General features: G+C 36.8%; 3 protein-coding genes across 6 annotated transcripts; 1 reads left to right on the forward strand and 2 right to left on the reverse strand.

Annotated features, from left to right (window-relative positions):
• On the forward strand, nucleotides 1-3,826 carry LOC127801116 (probable serine/threonine-protein kinase WNK4). The gene is made up of 7 exons (XM_052335978.1): nucleotides 1-570; nucleotides 1,115-1,152; nucleotides 1,270-1,497; nucleotides 1,576-1,796; nucleotides 1,894-2,051; nucleotides 2,152-2,548; nucleotides 2,623-3,826. The coding sequence occupies exons 1-7, from the start codon at nucleotides 463-465 to the stop codon at nucleotides 3,462-3,464; spliced, it is 1,992 nt and encodes a 663-aa protein (XP_052191938.1). The 5' UTR covers nucleotides 1-462; the 3' UTR covers nucleotides 3,465-3,826.
• A 2,872-nt stretch (nucleotides 3,827-6,698) lies between these two features.
• Nucleotides 6,699-10,256, reverse strand: LOC127801117 (pentatricopeptide repeat-containing protein At5g16420, mitochondrial). 4 transcript variants are annotated; one of them, XM_052335981.1, is made up of 2 exons: nucleotides 7,849-10,256; nucleotides 6,699-7,159 (listed from the first exon to the last, which is right to left on the reverse strand). In XM_052335981.1, exon 1 carries the CDS (start codon nucleotides 9,997-9,999, stop codon nucleotides 8,347-8,349), a length of 1,653 nt encoding a protein of 550 aa, XP_052191941.1. In that variant the 5' UTR covers nucleotides 10,000-10,256; the 3' UTR covers nucleotides 6,699-7,159; nucleotides 7,849-8,346. The 4 variants fall into 4 exon arrangements, with proteins under 4 accessions (XP_052191941.1, XP_052191939.1, XP_052191943.1 ...); XM_052335979.1 differs by having other exon boundaries at nucleotides 6,699-7,202; XM_052335983.1 differs by lacking the exon at nucleotides 6,699-7,159 and adding an exon at nucleotides 7,197-7,297.
• Nucleotides 10,257-11,450: 1,194 nt separating this feature from the next.
• Nucleotides 11,451-12,270, reverse strand: LOC127801118 (uncharacterized). Its single transcript, XM_052335984.1, has one exon. It carries the CDS (start codon nucleotides 12,184-12,186, stop codon nucleotides 11,572-11,574), a length of 615 nt encoding a protein of 204 aa, XP_052191944.1. The 5' UTR covers nucleotides 12,187-12,270; the 3' UTR covers nucleotides 11,451-11,571.
• Between the last annotated feature and the right edge of the window lie 7,075 nt (nucleotides 12,271-19,345).

Below are 19,345 nucleotides of genomic sequence, written 5' to 3' on the forward strand. Positions count from 1 at the left end.
TTTCTCCCTTTTACTTTTATCATTATCCTCGCCATTATTCCATCCGATCCCAACTAACCGGAACTTTCACTTTCTCCCTCTAAAGCCTCCTTTCTCTCCCCTTTTCTTCACCTGCACCCTCGTCCTCCTCCCCGTCAGCCGGATTCTGGGCTAGGATCGAATTTCCGGGCAAATGATGATACAGGGATTGGTATGATAAGCAGATGGCAATTGGGTTTCCGGTCATGACTCGTTTCGCTAATCCGTCATCGGCATCGAGCTCTTTCGATCTCGATGTTGCGCTAGATTTTGCATCTAAATGTCGATCCATGTCGCGCCAGCGATCGGCATTCGACCCCTATTCAATTGCCTCCGAGACCCTCTCCGCTCGTCCTTTCGGAGTTCTTTGATATGTTCTTCGAAACACCGCCTTTTTCCCTTCTTCTTCCCCATTTCTTCTTAGCTCTTCGGTGATTGACCACGATGAATTCCGGGTCTGGGTTCGGTAACAATGGCTTGCTTGACGCAGCGGAAACTCTTCATTCTGATGCTGATTATGTAGAGAAAGACCCACGCGGTCGATACGTCCGGGTAATTTACGGCATTTGATCCTTCCTTTGGCATTGTGTTTTCATTATGTTATTCTCATCGCTTGAATTATTTTTGGCAGTCCGATCCTAGTTTATGTTATTCTGAGCAGAAGCCTTGTACTTGTGATCTCGAATATTGTGTAACGGAGCCTTTTACGTTTTCCTCGTGATGTAATTTCCGTGATCTTCGTAGCAAATTTCTTGGTTGTCAATATTCCCGTCTTACAAATAGCAATCGTGTTTTCTTTTCGTCTTTTTAGTTCGTTTTGTAAGTGAGAAACTGGAAGATCAGCGGGGAAGAAAAGTTGAAACTTTTTTCATGTAAAAAGAGGAAATTTCAACTTTTTCCAGGGAAGAGATTATTGCTGCGAATCCCTGTTTGTTGTGTCTGTTGTCTTGGCAACCAGACTTGGAAAGTTAGAAAGTTTCGATGTGATGTACTCGCCTGGCCTTATTTTGTTGATTTCGAAACTTGTCATTTTCTTGCGGTTTAATCATTACTCATACGGTATTGATATATTTCTTTTGATTTTTTGTCTTGACAGTACAATGAAATCTTGGGCAAGGGTGCATTCAAGACTGTGTATGGCTCCAATGCTCTCTCTCCCTCCCTCTCTCTCTCTCTCTCTTTCAAACACTTTTATCTGAATCGCATTGATGGTGATTCGTCTTCTTCTTTTTTTTTCTTCAATCTTGGTAGCTATAAGGCATTTGATGAAATTAATGGAATAGAAGTTGCTTGGAACCGAGTTAGGATTAATGATGTATTGAGGGCTCCCGAAGATTTGGAGAAATTGTATTCCGAGGTTCATCTTCTCAAAGCCTTGAAGCATGACAATATCATCAAGTTCCACGAGGCATGGATTGATGACAAGAAGAAGACAATCAACATGATCACCGAACTCTTCACATCTGGGAGTCTCAGGCAGTAAGTCATCTTAAGTAGCTTCTTTCTTGTTGTTTTTGCTAACTTGAAATAATGTTGTATGTTCTGCCAATCAATCAGATATCGGGCAAAGCATAAAAGTGTCGATATGAAGGCCATAAAGAATTGGGCAAGGCAAATTCTCCTAGGTGTTGACTATCTTCATTGTCATAATCCCCCAATTATCCACAGGGACTTAAAATGTGACAATATTTTTGTCAATGGAAACCATGGAGAGATTAAAATTGGAGACCTTGGATTGGCAACCATTATGCAGCAGCCTACTGCTAAGAGTGTTATTGGTAACAATAAACTTCTATAGTCAATCTATTTCAAGACAAGAACAGCTTTGATTAGGCAGGTGGAGGCGTCCTGACTTTTTACTATTGTCTTTCATAGGAACTCCGGAATTTATGGCTCCAGAGCTGTATGAGGAGGAGTACAATGAACTAGTGGATATATATTCATTTGGCATGTGCTTGCTGGAAATGGTAACTCTTGAGTATCCTTACAACGAATGCAAGAATGCAGCTCAAATTTACAAGAAGGTTACCTCTGTAAGTTCCTACTCATCTCTAGATTCTGTCATCCCTTTTATTCATAGTTGGTAAAAGGTGGAGGTTTTTGAATCCAATGCTGTGGTGGATTGGCTTGCAGGGGATTAAGCCTGCTTCCCTTGGCAAGGTCAATGATCCCCACGTTAAGAACTTTATTGAGAAATGTCTGCTTCCAGCGTCTCAAAGGTTGCCTGCCAAAGAACTCCTTAAAGATCCATTTCTTCAGACAGAGACAAAAAGGGAGCCCACTCGTGAACCATTAAAATTACCAAAGCAACTTCCCCAGCCACTAAGTTTGTTGAACTCCGGGCCTCATTCCATGGATATTGATTCTGACTATAACCACCAATCTGGTTGTACGGACTCCAACTGCAGTAGTTCAAATTATCCAGCAGTAGAACTTAAGAAGATGCATAATAACAATGAATTTAGGTTGAGGGGGATCAAAAATGATGACAACTCGGTATCATTAACTTTGCGAATTTCCGACTTGAGTGGTGAGTCTGATGGTTGTTTACTTGATTTGCCCTCTTTCATGCATGGAAACTAATTTGTCCCTGTTTGGCTGCAGCTAGGGTAAGGAACATACACTTCCTGTTTTACCTTGATACGGACACTGCACTCTCGGTTGCAGGCGAGATGGTTGAACAACTAGAGTTAGCAGATCATGATGTTTTGTTCATTGCTCAGTTCATCGACTACCTAATAGTGAGAATTCTGCCTAGTTGGAAACCTTCATCAGATAACACGTTGGTTGGAATGAGAAATCCATCTGTAGGGTCTCCAACACTTTCCAATGAGCTAACCCCAATGGGAGACCCATGGGATATGATGCAGTATCATCCAACCCACTCAACCACAGAGCAAGATGTCGTCTCCAAGTTGAATGCCAATACTCAGCAAGGCCTTGTTCAAGCCGATAAAGGTAGCTCACACAATAATTCCGACTGCTCTAGTCCTCGCATTGATCTTTGCAGTTCTCTGAGTTCGGCATACTTAGAAGATAATGAGTCACAAGCATCAGCGGCTTCTGAGGTGATGGCTGAAGATGCTTTTGTGAAGAATCATAAAATGGGTGGATCTATTTACTGTGGAATATACGGGAGCTCAAAAGATTCATTATATGAAGGCTTTCAATCTCAAGGAAATGGGCAGCTGGATGAATTCACAATGGACTCAGAATTATCCTCATTTGTTGATCTAAGTGAAACTTCTAAAGCTATGAGCTTTGCAAGCTGCTGTTCTTCTTTGTCCTTACCAGAGAAAGATCAAGACAGTGATCTAAAGTTGGAGTTTGATGCAATTGAGGCGCACTATCGACAATGGTTCCAAGAACTCTCAAGGATGAAGGAGGAAGCACTCGAGGCCACCAAGAAGAGATGGATCAAGAAAAAGAAGCTGGCTTTTCACTGAAGAAGAACATGTTACTCATCTTCTGTTTCATTCATTCAACTTGGGGTACAGAATTTTTCTTCTTTCCATTTTTCTTTTCTCCTGGAACTTCCCTTAAGATTCATATACATGGGTTTGTAAGTATCATCATATGGAAACTCATGTAGTGGTTGTGGCTTCCCTTGTAGAACTCATAACAACTCCTTTATGCACTCGCTAGGGCAAAAGATTGCGACACAGTTCAGGAGTGCATATTATTGTCGGGTTTTCTCAATCCTTTGCTTCATGCTATTGCCTATTGCCCATCATTATGCTTGACAATTCTCAGTTTTCTTCACATTTATTATTCAGAAGCTAGAATAGATTGTTGAACAGCAAAAGCCTGTGGATCATAGATATGGATTTCCGATCTGATGTATTGAACCTTGCTAATGTGATTCAAATTCACCAGAAAACCATAATTTGACACTTTTAAAAAGTGCAAAGTTGTGAGAAAAGATGAAGAAAAAGGTGCAAATTAGCCAAATTGTCATTGTTGGTAGCAATTTCCAAGCTTCCCGCCTCCATAGATGGAACTGTGTGCTAAGGATTGGAGGAGAGGATTGCAAACGAGGCTTTGGACAAAGGGGGAAGAGGCCACCATTTTTAGCACAGATGAAGTTTAACGAGACTTAAAAATGCTTATGTTTTTCTTTTACCTAACAAAGAACAAAGGTGAAGTTAACAGCCCAAAAAGATAGATTGCAAGAAAGGGGCATATAGCATGTGGATTAAAATAGAGGTGTTCATTCGGTCTTAATCTAACTAGATTGGCCTTAGACTGGATTGAATTGGGGCTGGGATTCCTAAAAATTCTGAATCGAAGATCGGACCAATTAGGGTTAAGATTAGACTGATTCAATTGGATTCGGTTCGAGTCGGTTCTAAATATATTTTTCTTGTTTTTAATATAAAATTTTAAAAAATATATACATGCATCTATATATTTATACATACCATTCAAATAAACATTATCATAAAAAAAATCTAAATAAAAATCAACTAATTTACACTTGAATAATATATTATATTATTATTTATTATTAATAAATTATAATTTTTTTAAACTAGTTTTTTGTCTTAGATTGGTCTTGAACTAGAATAGATTGAAAATCACTTCAAGTAAAAATAAAGACGGAGGACTGAATCGATCTAGACCAATTTTTTAATTTGATGAGCACCCTTAGATTGAAACCCCATATAGCCAAGACTTCTTTGCAAATAGGAACCCCCCAACGATGGGGTTTCATTTTGTTACTAAAGACATGTCGTAACCTTATCGCTAGGGTTCTTTTGCAAAATGGAACCCCAACGGTAGGTTCCTTCTACAATCTTAGTGTGAACAAGAACTCCAAAATTTTATATTGTATAAATTAGTCTCTAAGACTGTCACAAGGACAAGGTGGGAGAAAGAGAGGGAAATGAGAGAAAGAGATACCAATTTTTGTAGGCAAATACTCTTATCGATTAATTGTTGATGAAAAATAGAGATGAATGCATTATAAGTTGAACCACAATTAATTGATCATCAACATCTCTAATTCTGTCATTGCAAGATATGAAAAGAAATGAGAGGGAAAGAAAAGAATAAAAAGTGAAGGAAAGAAGACTAGGTAAAGAGAGAAGTTGATTAGTGTTATCTAACTGTTAAGATTGATAAAAAAAATCGAATAGTGTAAGATAAAAGATGTTGATATCCAATTAGTATTGCAAAATTTGATAGCATACCTAGTACCAACTAAGATGAATCTATATATGCACAGTGAACAAGGTAGATTGGTGCATTCTTCAAAATTTTCAACTTACGAATCAATTTTTTAAAAGCTTTGAAAATATTTTATATTGTTAAGGTATTTATTGTTCATTTTCTTGCAATCTTTGTTCTTGTGAGGTGTAAGGTTAGTGTAGTCTCTAATTAGGCTGCACAAAAATGGAAATAGAAAAATAGATATAAACAATTTTAAAATGAAAAATGTTTTTCATTTTAAAAACGATTCGAAAATATCAAAACGATATCTCTAAATTGTTTCTATGCTTTAGTGCATGTGGTTGGAGATCTTGTGAAGGCAAGAGATTGGAGAAGTTGTTTAGCACTCTCTGAAACTTGAGAGGTTGTAAAGTCTAAGTTTATTAATGGAAGCCTTAAATCATGATTTGAGACAAGAAGACAAGACTTCTTTCACAATGGACATGGTCTAAAACAATTGTCTTCTTTCTCCCTTGCTCTGTCACATTGGTGCATAAGGATCAGTTTGTTTTTATAATTATTAAATGTGTATAATTTGATATGAGTAAAGGAATAATTGCCAATGACGATGGAGGAGGGTGTGACCTAAGAGAAGATCAATGGTGGTTGACATTATCGCTGGTGACATTATTTATGGGTGAACAATAAGTCAAATAATAAATAATAACTAAATATTTGTTTATATCTGATGAATAGAAATATCAAATGGATCAATTTACATGCGACCAAGCTAACCTAATCATTGGAAACAACAATATGTGAAATTTACGATCTTGATTATGTTAGAATATGACTAGTTTGCAACCCTTTTTTAACCATTCTCTGGTTAAAAAATTAATTGATTGTGATATGTAAAATATATTGATTTTAAATTTTAAAGTGAAAGGTACTTTTAAGTTACAAAATATATAAACTAGTTTAAAAATAATAAAATAAAACGAACTTACCTATGAAGGCCTGCTAGATTGGCTCAACTTGTCAAGTTACGAGTAAGTTCAAGTTAGGCTAAGATAACTCATTTGACATCTTTAATGAGAAACAAATTAATCGTGATTCTTGAGCATCAATGTGAGTAAAACATTAGGTATAATTAACAAATAATTTTGTGTGTGTTCAAATTTATGATAATTTAAAAACAAAAGAGGTAATCAAACAATGTTTTCTTATTTACAAAATTTTGAGAACAAAAACAAAATGGCAAATCGCTGCCCTGTCTTGGGTTGCCTTTGCCTACTAGAGCACGAACTTCACTTTTCCATTCACCTTAGAAAGAAATTTCTTTGAAAGAGCATTGCGAAGTATATCTTTCCTCATCTTTTTCGTGAGCTTCATTTGTGTACAAAATCCGCCCAATAAGGGGTAAAATCTTTATACAAGTTTTTGACATTTTTGTCAAGCTCCATACCCTTTTCTTCATTGGTTCATTTAATTGACAAGTTGTATTTCCTATTGTCGTCCCAGACCAGATATCTACTACCTCAAATGTGCATTCACTAGGACCAGAGTTTCACCACCACCCTTGTGCCATTTACCTCTTACATAGAACTTTTACCACTACCCTCGTATCATTTACCTCTTACATAGAGTGGACTTTACATAGTCACTAACAACAACCCCATTGTAGGCCCTTAAAGCTATCTTGAATAACCCCTATTCATAGACTTCAATCCATATTGTTTGGACTAGATAATCCATGGCCACTAGGATTAGTGAAAAGAAGAGTTTGATTGTTCATGTCGGGACAACTTGGTTCGTATCTCATTTCTTTTGCAGTAGGAGGATTGTGTTATGATGAACAGATGTATCTTGATTGGTTTGGCCCCAATTGATGCTTCTTTTGTCCCGATTGTTTATGGCTAGTCTTCCCTTCTTTCTGCTATGTATTTCCTGTACTTGAATCCTATGGTTTACAGCGTCTTGGATTCCTCTTCTGCAAAAGTCACTGGCTAAGCTGCCTTTTCTTAATATTTTACCTAGCAAAACAAATTAATAAATACATAGGCTTTTGGTTTGTTGTATAAAACGGGTCCCCATATGGTGATTCGCTTTTCACACACATCATCCATATCTACACACACACGCAAAGAAACAAACAGAAGAAAGTTTTAGATAATAGATACAACTTCAAGGCAATTTCCCAATTCTTTTTGGCATAAGGCATAAACCATCTGCTGTAGTTTCTGTTTGCCCTCTAAAGTCCTATCATAAGTAGAGTAATCTTAGTATTAGTCATATAACTTACTAGATCAAAGCAAAAATAGGTATATATAACGGAGGGAACAATAAATGCAACATATACAAGTTAAATAACTAAAAAAAGCATCTCAGTGTATGATATTTCCTGCTTTACAAGGGCTGGGATTGGGTTCTTTATATACATAATCCTTCCCTTCTGTCTTTAAAAGGGTGTTATTTCCACATTTTAAACCTATAATCTTCTAGTAACAAAAAAGAGCAATCTTGCCATAGTTATGAAAACTTGCCCTCACAAAAGTTAAATAACTAATCCAAAAAAATGGGTGCTCACATAACGCTATGCTCAATTGATGAATTGTAAGCATGATCATAAAAAATAGAAGACAAAGGTGGTTGGCGAGTTCAGAGTTCAAGGGGCCTCACCATTCAAAGATCTTCAAGAATCTGAATATGTATGATTCACCATGTTTGTCTTTGTACGATGCACATCCCAATTACAATTGAAGGTGGGGATCATTTAATCTTAGGAGTTTGCATTATATTCATAATTTCTAGCTTTAAGTCATCCAACTTCTAAACCATGCCTGATTGGCTCATGGGGCAGCTGTGTCTGTTCCAATAGCTCAGTCACCAAGTCAATCCGTGCTAGCATAGAGCTGTTGCTTTCTCGAGACCTTGCCATTTGTTTCCGTGGTTCAATTAGGCGTTCATAAACAACTTTTTGGCCAGAGCGAGCTCAAACCAACAGACCCCCAAGGAAAACCATTCAGTGTGACTGAATATACAACAGGTTCTGGATTCATAAACTAAATTGAAGCAGAAGAAAAGGTTCTTGTATCTTTAATTCTGTGACCTTCTGCTTAGAGGCATGCTTCCAAGTTCCAATCATCAGTCCAACATTATGACTTTAATTAACAAAATCTAAGAAGAAGCCTCTAATAATATTTCATCAATAACGCTTCCCATGCCATCCAAGTTGGTGGCGATCAAGCCTATAAAAACACCCCAAGACTCAGTATCAATTCCAATACTTGAAGCAACCATGGAAAGCACCTTGGTAATTTCTGCTTCCATTCCAGAGTCACATAATCCCTTAATCAAGATGGAATAAGTTGATTTATTTGGCAAACACCTTTTATCCAACATCTCCTCTAAAACTTTTATTCCCTCCCTTGGATTACCAGCTTTACAAAACCCTTTAATCAACATATTGTAAGTAAAAGCATTGGGCACGCATCCCTTCTCCACCATGTGGTCCCACAACCTCGCTGACTCATGCAACTCTCCGCGTTCACACATTCCGGCAATAAGGGTGTTGTAAGTCAATATACTAGGAATTGAACCCCTCTCAAACTCATCAAATAACTTTTTTGCTTCCCAAATTTCCCCCTTCTTACAGAGCCAATGTATAAGAGTGCTCGATATGGCATTGTCAGGTGTGCAATTTTTCTTCAAGAGCCTCTTCCATAACTCATGAGCATCCTCAACTTTCCCTTCTCTGCACAGAACGTCAATCACTTTACAGCAAAGCGTGGAACTTGGTACATATTTCTTCTCAAGCATATCATCAAGCAAATTAAGGGCTTCCCCGGGCTTTTTTTCTTGACAATAAGCCTCAATCACGACTCCATATGTCACATCATTCGGCTCAACACCATTCTCCACCATATCATCCATCACCTTAATTGCATCAATTAAACGCCCTTGCTTGCAAAACCCATCCATCAAAATTGTATACGTGGTCGCATCAGGAAGCCATCCTCTGTCAAGAATTTCGTCGAACACCTTCTTGGCACCAACCATGTCACCCCTCGACACATACCCACCCAGGATGGTTGTGTAAGTCACCACATTCGGTATCATTCCCATGCCGGGCATTTCATCCAAAACCCGAATTGCACCCTCAACATCATTCTTCTTACACAAACCTTTAATCAAAATATTACAAGTAAACACATTGGGTACCACACCAAACTTGTCCCGACAGTTCTTAAATAACGCGTGAACCAATTTATACTGCTTGTTTTGAATCAAAGCGTTCAAAAGAGTATTGAAGGACCTTACAGAGGGTTTGATGCGAAAGTCCTTGATGCGCAAGAAGGCGCGGAGGGCATCTTTTGGCCGGCTGGCTATGCCGTAGTTCCTAATCACTGTGATGAAGAGGTTTTCTCCGCATTTGATGCCGGATTGGTGCAATTGGGACAGAATGGTCTCCATGGGGTCAAAAGCGCGAGCTCGAGCGAGCTTGTGGACGATGGAATGGTAAGTGTCGTAGTTGTGGCGGAAGTTGGGGTGGTAGTGGCCGGCGTGGTGGAAGATTTGGAGGGCGAGATCGAGGTTCTGTTGGCGGGTGATCATGGAAACAAGGCGTTTGGGGTATAGTTTTTGGGGCCATGGATTGATTGGGGGCGTCACAGTGTAGGATTTGAGGAGCTGGTCCTTGGATTCGATGGCGGAGAGGTGGCGGTGGGAGGGGTGGGCGAGGAAAGGGTCGACGACGGCGGGGGACAGAGAAAGAACGGCTTCAGAAGCCGTCTTAAGGTGGCGCAGTTGAGATCGCAAGGGAGTTACCATTTCAAGCCTTGAGGTTTTAGACGTTGGGGCTGGGGGTGGGTGCTTGATGATGAACGAAACCGAAGAATGCCGGTTGTCTCATAAGGCCTTGCTTGGGAGGGGAGACACACTCGACGAGGAGTTTTACACGAATAATAAACTACCAATGATTTATTACAGAGGCGCGCTCTCTCGTTATTGCCCTCTCTGTCTTTGATAACAGTCACATCTTCACAAATACTCAAACCCTAATTGTGTGAATGCCTTAAGAATTTGAGACATAACCTAACACTTTCACATCAAATTTGCCCAAATGTGAGTTTTATTCTCGGGTGAAAGAGATCACGTCTACAAGGACTAAGAAAATTTTGGGTTTCTAAAAAATGTAGAGAATTTCATTTTTTCTAACATTTACACGGAATTTCAAAAATAAAAATGACCTAAAAAATTATACCTCCTTTTTCATATTCATACTTCTCATAATATTATAACAATTACCCCATAAATCTCCAACAATTTTTATTCATATTCATAATTTTCATAATGTAGCTATATCTTTTTTTTCTATTATTAAAAATATGTAAAGAAAAAAAAAATTATACACAAGTATTCACTACCCCAAACACAACACAAGAAAATAGAGACAACCTCCCTCACAATAATGAAACACAGAAAATTAGGCCAACACAACACAAAGATGCAAACCCTAATACTTAAAGGACTCTAGCAAATGCACTTTGGAGGGTGGTGTTAACTGTGAACCATAGTTAGTTCTTGCATAGAGCGGGGAAACTGGAGAGTGGAGAGATGGTTTCGGACCATATTCTGGATCAGATCCAACACTTGAGACTTTGCGCTCTCTTGCCCATGAAAGCACCTATCATTGTATTCACGTCATAAAAAATAAACCAATCCTTAAAGCACCAAGTAATGAGTTAACTGTCACGAACCTTTGCCTTTTTATCTATTAGAAGCCCACAACACTTCTTGATTCCATTGTTGCCAAGGCCAAGCAAAATTGTCTAATGTTAAAAAAAAAAAGCTAGGATCTTCCTTGCGTATAGACATTCAAAGAATAGGTGGTTATGTCTCTATGCAACTGTTTTACACAAGAAATACCTATTTGAAAAAGACACATACAAAGTTCATATAATCCAAAGTAGACAATGTTTTCTTGATGGCCAGCCAAAGGATGAAGGCGTGGACTGGGACATACATCATAATTAAGTCATTCCAAAGGTTTGGCAATTCTTTTTCCATCCTTATTTTATAAACTCCTTCCCATATATACAACTTGTGCGTGAAGATTACAAACTCATCCCATTCCGTATCATGCAATATTTTTTTTTTTTTAAATAGAAATTATAGAACCCAAAATAATATTTTGAAAAGTTCAAAAGTTTTAGCTAAAGGTAATACTAAGTTGTGGATTTACATAATAATAAGGTCGATAGATAACTACTAAACTATGATTCTATGAAAAACAAAACCATTCAAATTAATTAAAAGGGCAGGAAGGTTTTCACATCATTATGGTCCATGACCACATTAATTAGAGAATACAAACAAACAGGGCTACCTACAAATGACTAATTAAGCTGATTGGCACTCCCAAACCAACTGGAGATAGATTCTCTGAAACTCAGCCAGCGTCTCCCCCACCAACACCCCTACCCGCCCCTTCAGCTTGCTTCTCTCGACCAGCATCTTCATCAGAGCCACCAAATGCCCGTGAAACCTCCCTCTCTCCGCCACTTCCTTCAACACTCGTCCCTTCTCTTTCTCATCCACAAATGGGTCGCTCAAAAAACCTTGAAGCTGCTCCTTTTTCAGCAACTTCGCGAACCTCTTAACGTCCCTCTGGGCCGCCTGAAGCGAGTTGTTGCACCGGGCTGCGTCAAGCAGAGCTGCCGCGTATCCGGTGGCAGCTCGGTGGTGGAAGAGCAATGGATTGGCGGTGTTCTTGACCACTGGGAAAGAAGAAGAAGAAGAAGAAGTAGAGGTGAAGATCAGGTCGTGGTTGTTGTTGTTGTTGTTGTCGGGAGAGAAAGAAGAGATTGATGGGCTGGGTTTGGCGGCGGAGGATAGGTGGGGGTGGTGGCGGCGATGTGGTGGAGGGAGGGCTGGGTGATAACCATCCGGCCGGGATTGTAAGGGTTGAAGGGCGTGCAGATTGAAGGGGGAAACAGAGCTCGACAAGGTGTCCATGGGGTGAGAGAGTGAGAATTGAGGTTTTGGATTTTTGGGGTACTGATTTGCAGCGGAGAAGGACGAGTACAGATCAATTCACATCCACAGATCCGCAAACTAAAAATCAATGGGTCCATTGACAAGTAGCCGCCTCGGCCTGTGTGGTGCGTACACACGGATGGGGAATTATACCTATTTATAAATAAATAAAAGGTTTTATACCCAAAATAATTGATATAAATAAATAAAAGTTCTTTTTTTTTGTACCCACAAAAAAAATTAATATTATAGACAGTAATACATCAACCAAGTTTCGTCTGTGGGTTTAATAAACTAATGGTAAAAACATTGTTTTGATCTATAAGCCCAAATCCAATTGATATATAATCCATCCATCCATCCCATTCATATATATATACATATATTATATCACGTATATGGGTATATATATGTTACACACTATTACTAAAACTATTCCACCTATAACAATTTTGTGCCACGTGTCTGTTCAGATTCAGTTTTACTCTAATTTCAATTATATATTCAATTTTGTTAAAACAGCAAACTTCAATTGCAACTTTAAAGAAAAAGACAACCAAATGAAACACGCTTCCCCTCCCCACTCCCACGACGTCACAATATAAAAAAATATATGATGAAAACAACTTATGAATTGATGTTGGTGAAGAGTGGGTCAGTTCATTCCCTCCCATCTTGGATTACTCTTTCTTAAAAATGTTTATTAACTAAGATATAAATAAAAAAATAAAGTATAAAAAATATTTTAAATTTTTATTTTTTAATATATTTATTAAATTTATATATCGACTCTTGAAAAAGAAATCAAGTGACTTATTATCTGTCATTTTATATATATGCTTATCTCTTATCCTCTCCAGATAAATATATCTTGGATTTGCTCTCGCGAGTATAGTCCAGTAGTTGGGGGCGAGCACATCTTGAAGATGGGTGGACTGTAGTCACCATATAGCCTGTGAAAAGTCCCGTATTCGATTTTGGCTGTTGGGTTCCGAGATTAACCTCCTCTCCTCATATGTAGGGCGGGCGAGGAGGGGCCCTTAAGGTGAGAGATTTTACCTTTTGAAGTATATTTTTGATTTTACATATAAAAAAAAAATGATGCATATATCTTCCATCGTAAAATTTAATAAATAGTTTGATAAACATTTTAGAATGCTTTCCAATCTTATCTTGATCATTTCATATCTTGTTTCAAAAAATATTCTAATATTATCTTGATACAATCTTATTGTACTTATTTTAATAAACACTACATTGATGTATATTTTAATAGTATAGTTAGTACTCACTTTAAAGAAAAATAAGTTGAAAGGAATAATATACACCTTTTTTAGGGTGAATTGTCTATTTCAAAACTTTTTTAATTTAAAGCAATTTTATTCACAAAAAATTGTTTGTCCTTTTTAGAGCTTTTGAAAAATAGTGATATAAGCATCTATTAAAAGATTTAACTTTAGTTAATTAGGGAAATAAAAATCTAAGTATGATTTAAGTGAAAATGAACTTTACAAGATCAATTTTAGAATTAATACTACAAACTTTAAATGTTAGAAATAAAAACTTGATATGTTGAAATGAAAAGTAGAAATAAATAATGTAGCACACTGATTTTATAGTAGTTCGTCTCATATAGTCTACTCTACTACTTTTGTTCCTCACCAAGGATTTAGCAATTCACTTAGTTTTTACAGGATTAGCTATAACTTCAGTTTTTAACAAATGTAGTTGTAACTTAAATTTTTAAAATGGATTAGTAGTAACTGAATACATAAATTTTATGAGGATCAACTGAAATCTCTTACAAATGCTTTTTAGGGTCTTAAGCACAAACTCTTGGAGCTTTAAATAAGATAGAAAAAGATATAAGATAAATCTCAAACAAGCTGTTACAATATGTTACTCAATTAATAGAGATAGCTTTTTACAAAGAAAAAAAGAGATTGGAAGAATAACAAAATAAGAAATCTCTTTATCTTTTTCAGCAAATAAAAGATAAAAATTTGAAGGATATTTTTGGCTTAAGGTAGTAGTAAGAAGAATTCGAACAACTTTTTTTTCTTAGCCTCTTCTCCCTTTTATACTTTTTCTCTTCAGAGCAAATGGCTATCTTGAGAATAAAATATGTAATATCTGCAAAAAAAAATAACATTCTTTATCATTAAAATAATCATTAGATTATTAAAAAATCAAGATAAAAGAATGAGAAAGAATTTAGAGCAATTTTATAGCCTTAATAGTCAAAACTATGCTTTAAATGTATTTGCAATAGTTAGTTTAACGACTATATTTTTTAGCTTCAGTAGGATTTTACTTGAGTACAAATTGTTGTTTACTCGACTATCTTTTAACATTACTTGAGTAAAAAAAATAAAATTATTTGATTAATGCTATAGAACCAGAGACCCATTTTCTATTAGCTAATTTTTACTTGCGTAAGCCTTTTTCTTACTCGATTATAAAAGAATTATACTTGATTAACTTTTGCATTTACTCAATTACAAATTCAAATACTCGATTATATCAAAGTTCCAAAGACCTAGCAATTTTTGGAGATTAAGTACTCGATTACAATTTAGATTTACTCAGTATATTTGGATACTTGCTCGATTATAAATTTGATTACTCAATTACTTTTGCTCTACCAAAAACTTACGATGAACACTTGATCACAAGAGCATATTTAGTCAAGTATAATCTTATACTTATTCGAATATACTTTAACTTGTAATCGATTACATATTATGCATAATTGACTTACTTGATTATAAATGGATTTTACTTGATTGCAATATAAGCGTACTTAAACAAAGATAATTCAGTTGACATGCTTACTTCAAATGAGATCATTACTTGAGTAAAGAGATATTTTACTCGATCATAGGATAAATAGATATGTACTCGATTTCAATTAACATTATACTCGATTAAAATGATAAACACCTAAACTCAAATAGCCTAGATCAATATTTTACTTGGTTAATATTTTGATATACTTGATTGATTTTAAGCTTTACTCGATTAAAATTCTATCAATTTTCATCTCTAATATATTGTCTTGCATATCATTATCAAAATAATTTTCTCATCAACATCAACACCTAATATATGACTTAACATAACACATCAAGTCTAAACATTTAACACATTTAATATACAAGTGCTGTTTGTAAAAGTTGGTTAAAACTAACTTTCTAATCACATTCACTTGGTTACATAAAAATTTTTAATAAATCAAGATAATGAGATATACTCATATCATAAAATTTTACTAGATTTTCAAAGAATAATCAATTAAGTATACTGATTGCTACTCAACTAAAAAGATATTTCTATTTTGATCAAACAAAAATTATTTTACTAAGCACATATCATGACATATTTCATAGAAATACAATTACTCAAATAACTATTCATTTATATTTATCTTATCAAATACACACACATAAAACACACATAAGTCAAGTAACTTACTTGCTACTTAATTGATACAGAACATATAAGAGATTGCAAATACGTTGAACATAATATATGTTACTCAACTAAAAGTAACATAAAGATGAAACACGTGAGATAAATGGACCACTAGATAAAAGGCACTTCTAGGTTGATTAGAAAATGTTGAAAATTTTGTATTTTGATTTATAGAAAAAATATTTTTTTAATGATTAAATATATTTTTAGTAAATTTGGTTTATTGATGATTTTTAAAATATTTTAATTGAAAAACTTCATAATTTTTCCAAGGTAACTTCTTTTAAGGTTTCGAACTGGCATTTACATGACCTTGACGCAGGGAATCCTAACGAGTACATCAACTAAGCAAGGACATTTGATATTGTTAACCTCTTCTGGGTCGCAAAATCAGTATGTGCTTGAGATTAGTGTCCTTTCAAACTTCAAGGGGACAATTTGGGAAATGGAAAGATGGTATTCCAAGACTGTTGGAGGAAAGCCTTGGGGGCATTCCTAATTGGAATGGTTTTTAAATAGCTAGATGCCCCACTTCAGCCTTCACTATATTAGGCCTTGCTCTTCGATTTTCATCGAATGTTATGTATGTTCTTTCCATTCTTGAATGTAATTGTTTTAAAGAAATGAAAGGAGTACTAATACATTTTTTTCTTGTGTCTATGATGTTTTTGATTTTCTTGCAACATGTGCTCCTATTAGGTAGTGAATCTAGAAAGTCATATTGTAAGCACCTCCGCCTGGATAACCCCAGCCGCTCGGACTATCCGAACGGGAACACCTACGAGAGGAGGAGAAAAGTAATGAAACACAAGACAAAGACCACCCCGGCATGCATACACAAAAATGAGAACAGCGGAAGCAAAGCTCAAGACATGCATGCACTATGGGTACCCCGCTAACACAGCGGTCACAAGATAAATAAATAAACACAAACTCCTGTCCCGACATACACAAGACTCGAGAAAAGACTTGACACAGTACGAAATAATAGAGTAAATTCTATGTAGACATCAGAGTGGATAGGGATTGACGGGACTGCTTGTACACCATACCGACTCTGCCACCAAAAGCTAACTCCCTTGCCATGGCCCACGTTGCCACTACCTGGAATGATGGAAAAACAAAGTGAGTCGAGAGACTCAGCAAGCATAAAGAAAAGAAAGGCTGAAGGCTACACAAAACCAGAAATCTCTTCCCAGAATAAACTCCCAGGTACACACAAGCCATGAGACGCTACAACACAATAGCATAACATAACAAAAGCACATACCGGTCCTTGGGGCCCACATAAGACACTTGGCACCCAAGTCCTATACCAACCTGTCGCTGTCCTGGACGGTAACAAAAACCTCCAGCATCCTGTGCGCGCCATCCCGGGTCGGTACTCCCGCCACCCGTATCCCTGTCGGTACTCCCGACAGGCAAGCCATAGGCTCTCTCGGAACGGTACTCTCGTCCGAGAACTAAATACTACCAATAGCCATGCAATGCACATAAAATGCAATGGCGTAGTGAGCATCAACATGATACAAGGAGCCCATACATCCAGGCATCAGGCCATGCTCCGCCCACATAGTAAACCACACGTGATGCATATGCCCGTGCTGAATGCAACCTAACCAAGCTAGCATGCTCGTGTCCAAGCATACTCAGTAAATGAATATTCCAATATGCAACCCGTACCCATGTGCATATCAAATCATGGACAACAATATAATAAATCTAAACGTGCAGTAAATCACATATTGGCAGAGCTAATCAGCAATGCCCGGCACCGGCACCGGTCAACGGCCAGTGATAAGGAGTGTCCACCCGACGGTCCACTTCAAGGCCGTACAATAGTCTACCCCAACATCACCAACAACCGACCCCTACCCTACTGCTTGATAGCTCTAACCAAATCATAAATAATTCAGGAAAAACTGTAAATAAACCCAATAAAATCGTAAATAAACCTGCACGTCTAGGAACCTAGTTCCCAAGATGGTTTAGCATCATTCCCAAAAGGAGTGGGGGCGGTACAAACCCCCATAGGCTCACAACAAATAAAACTCTAAAAGTCCTGGATTTAATTTAAATTAAACCCGATGAATAATAATTCAACAAATAAGGCTAGGCGCCGAATTAAAGTAAGGGATGTGATAAAATAGGAGAAATCATGGGGTCTTCCACGGGAATTAAAGAATAGGAGAAGAGGGTTAGGAGCTTGCTTTTACACGGTTGTTTTTTCTCTTTCTTGCACTCCCGCTGCGAAGTAAAACGTTTAATAGTGATTAATAAAACCCGTAGCTCGCATTAATTAAATCTAACCGTCTAAAATCCCACGTAGACAAACCGTAAATAAAATTCCAATAAATCTCATATTTATTTTAAATTAAATCATTCCTATTACTATTATTACTTATTTAAATAACTCAAATTATACTTATAATCTTTAAGCAACATTTACATAAATGTATACATATATATATATATAAATATATTTAAGCACTTCCAAGAGCACATGGACGTGCTGCTGCCTTTAATTTCATCTTTCAACATTATATATACATATATATAAATATATCATTTCAATTTCTTCCCTCATGAACACACCCATTAATTATCTTAAGCTTCCCCAGTGAACACACACACACACACCCTCCCTGCTCACTGCACACACCTGCACTTGCATGTGTATCAATATATATTTATATATAGGCATCCTCGAACACATATATAAACCCCCACAACAAGCTCCCCTGCCATGGCGGCTATTCGTGCGATAACAGAGCCAACAGGAACCATATATGTATATCTATATAATCAGCCAAGACCACTGCTACTTACATCGTTATTTATAAATATATATATGAATATATATATTTAACACTGCTGTATAGAATGTATAACAGCGAGAGAGAGGCAACAGGCTGCAAAGAGGAACCAAGAAACTTGGAAATCAAAGGAATTAAAAGGAGGAAAGCTTGCCTGGAGATTACTTCTTCTTCTTCCTCTTCTTTGATTATATCCTCAATTAAGCTTCAATTGAAGCCCTAATAGCAGCAGAAATCGGCTAAAAATGCATGGCCAATTTGGCCTTAAAATTGGCAAAACCGAAGGCACGCGGAGGCTGCAGCGGGGGCGCACCAGCGCGCGCCACATGGCCGCGCAAGTAGCTGCCCACCGCCTTGCTGAAACGACGCCGTTTTGGCGTCCTTGGGCTGGAAAAATTCCAGCAAAATCTCCACTGCACGCGTGCACGACCAGCCTCGAACCCAAGACCTCGCCACCTCCCTTGCGCGCGCAACCACTTGATCCAACCGCATCTTCATCCTATTTGCGCTCTAAATTAATTTTAAAGTGACTCTCAAATAATTCCAGAAATTTATACTTAAACCCACAACTTCCCTTAATTACTCATACACCCCAACTTCTATTTTCTTCTTATTTCACTTACACCCCATAATTTCCAGAAAATTCACTAAATTAATTTATTTTCCTATTTCCATAAATACTCCCAAATAATTTAATTAAATACCTAAATTTCCTATTTCCTTAAAGTTACATAAATAAACATTTTCCTTAAATCTCCAAATATCCAAATAAATTAATATTTCCTTTTAACCCACAAATATTCAATAATCACCACAAATACAATTATTAATAATTATTAATCATTTTC

The sequence above is a fragment of the Diospyros lotus genome, chromosome 5 (assembly GCF_014633365.1).
Source record: "Diospyros lotus cultivar Yz01 chromosome 5, ASM1463336v1, whole genome shotgun sequence".
Lineage (NCBI taxonomy): Eukaryota > Viridiplantae > Streptophyta > Magnoliopsida > Ericales > Ebenaceae > Diospyros > Diospyros lotus.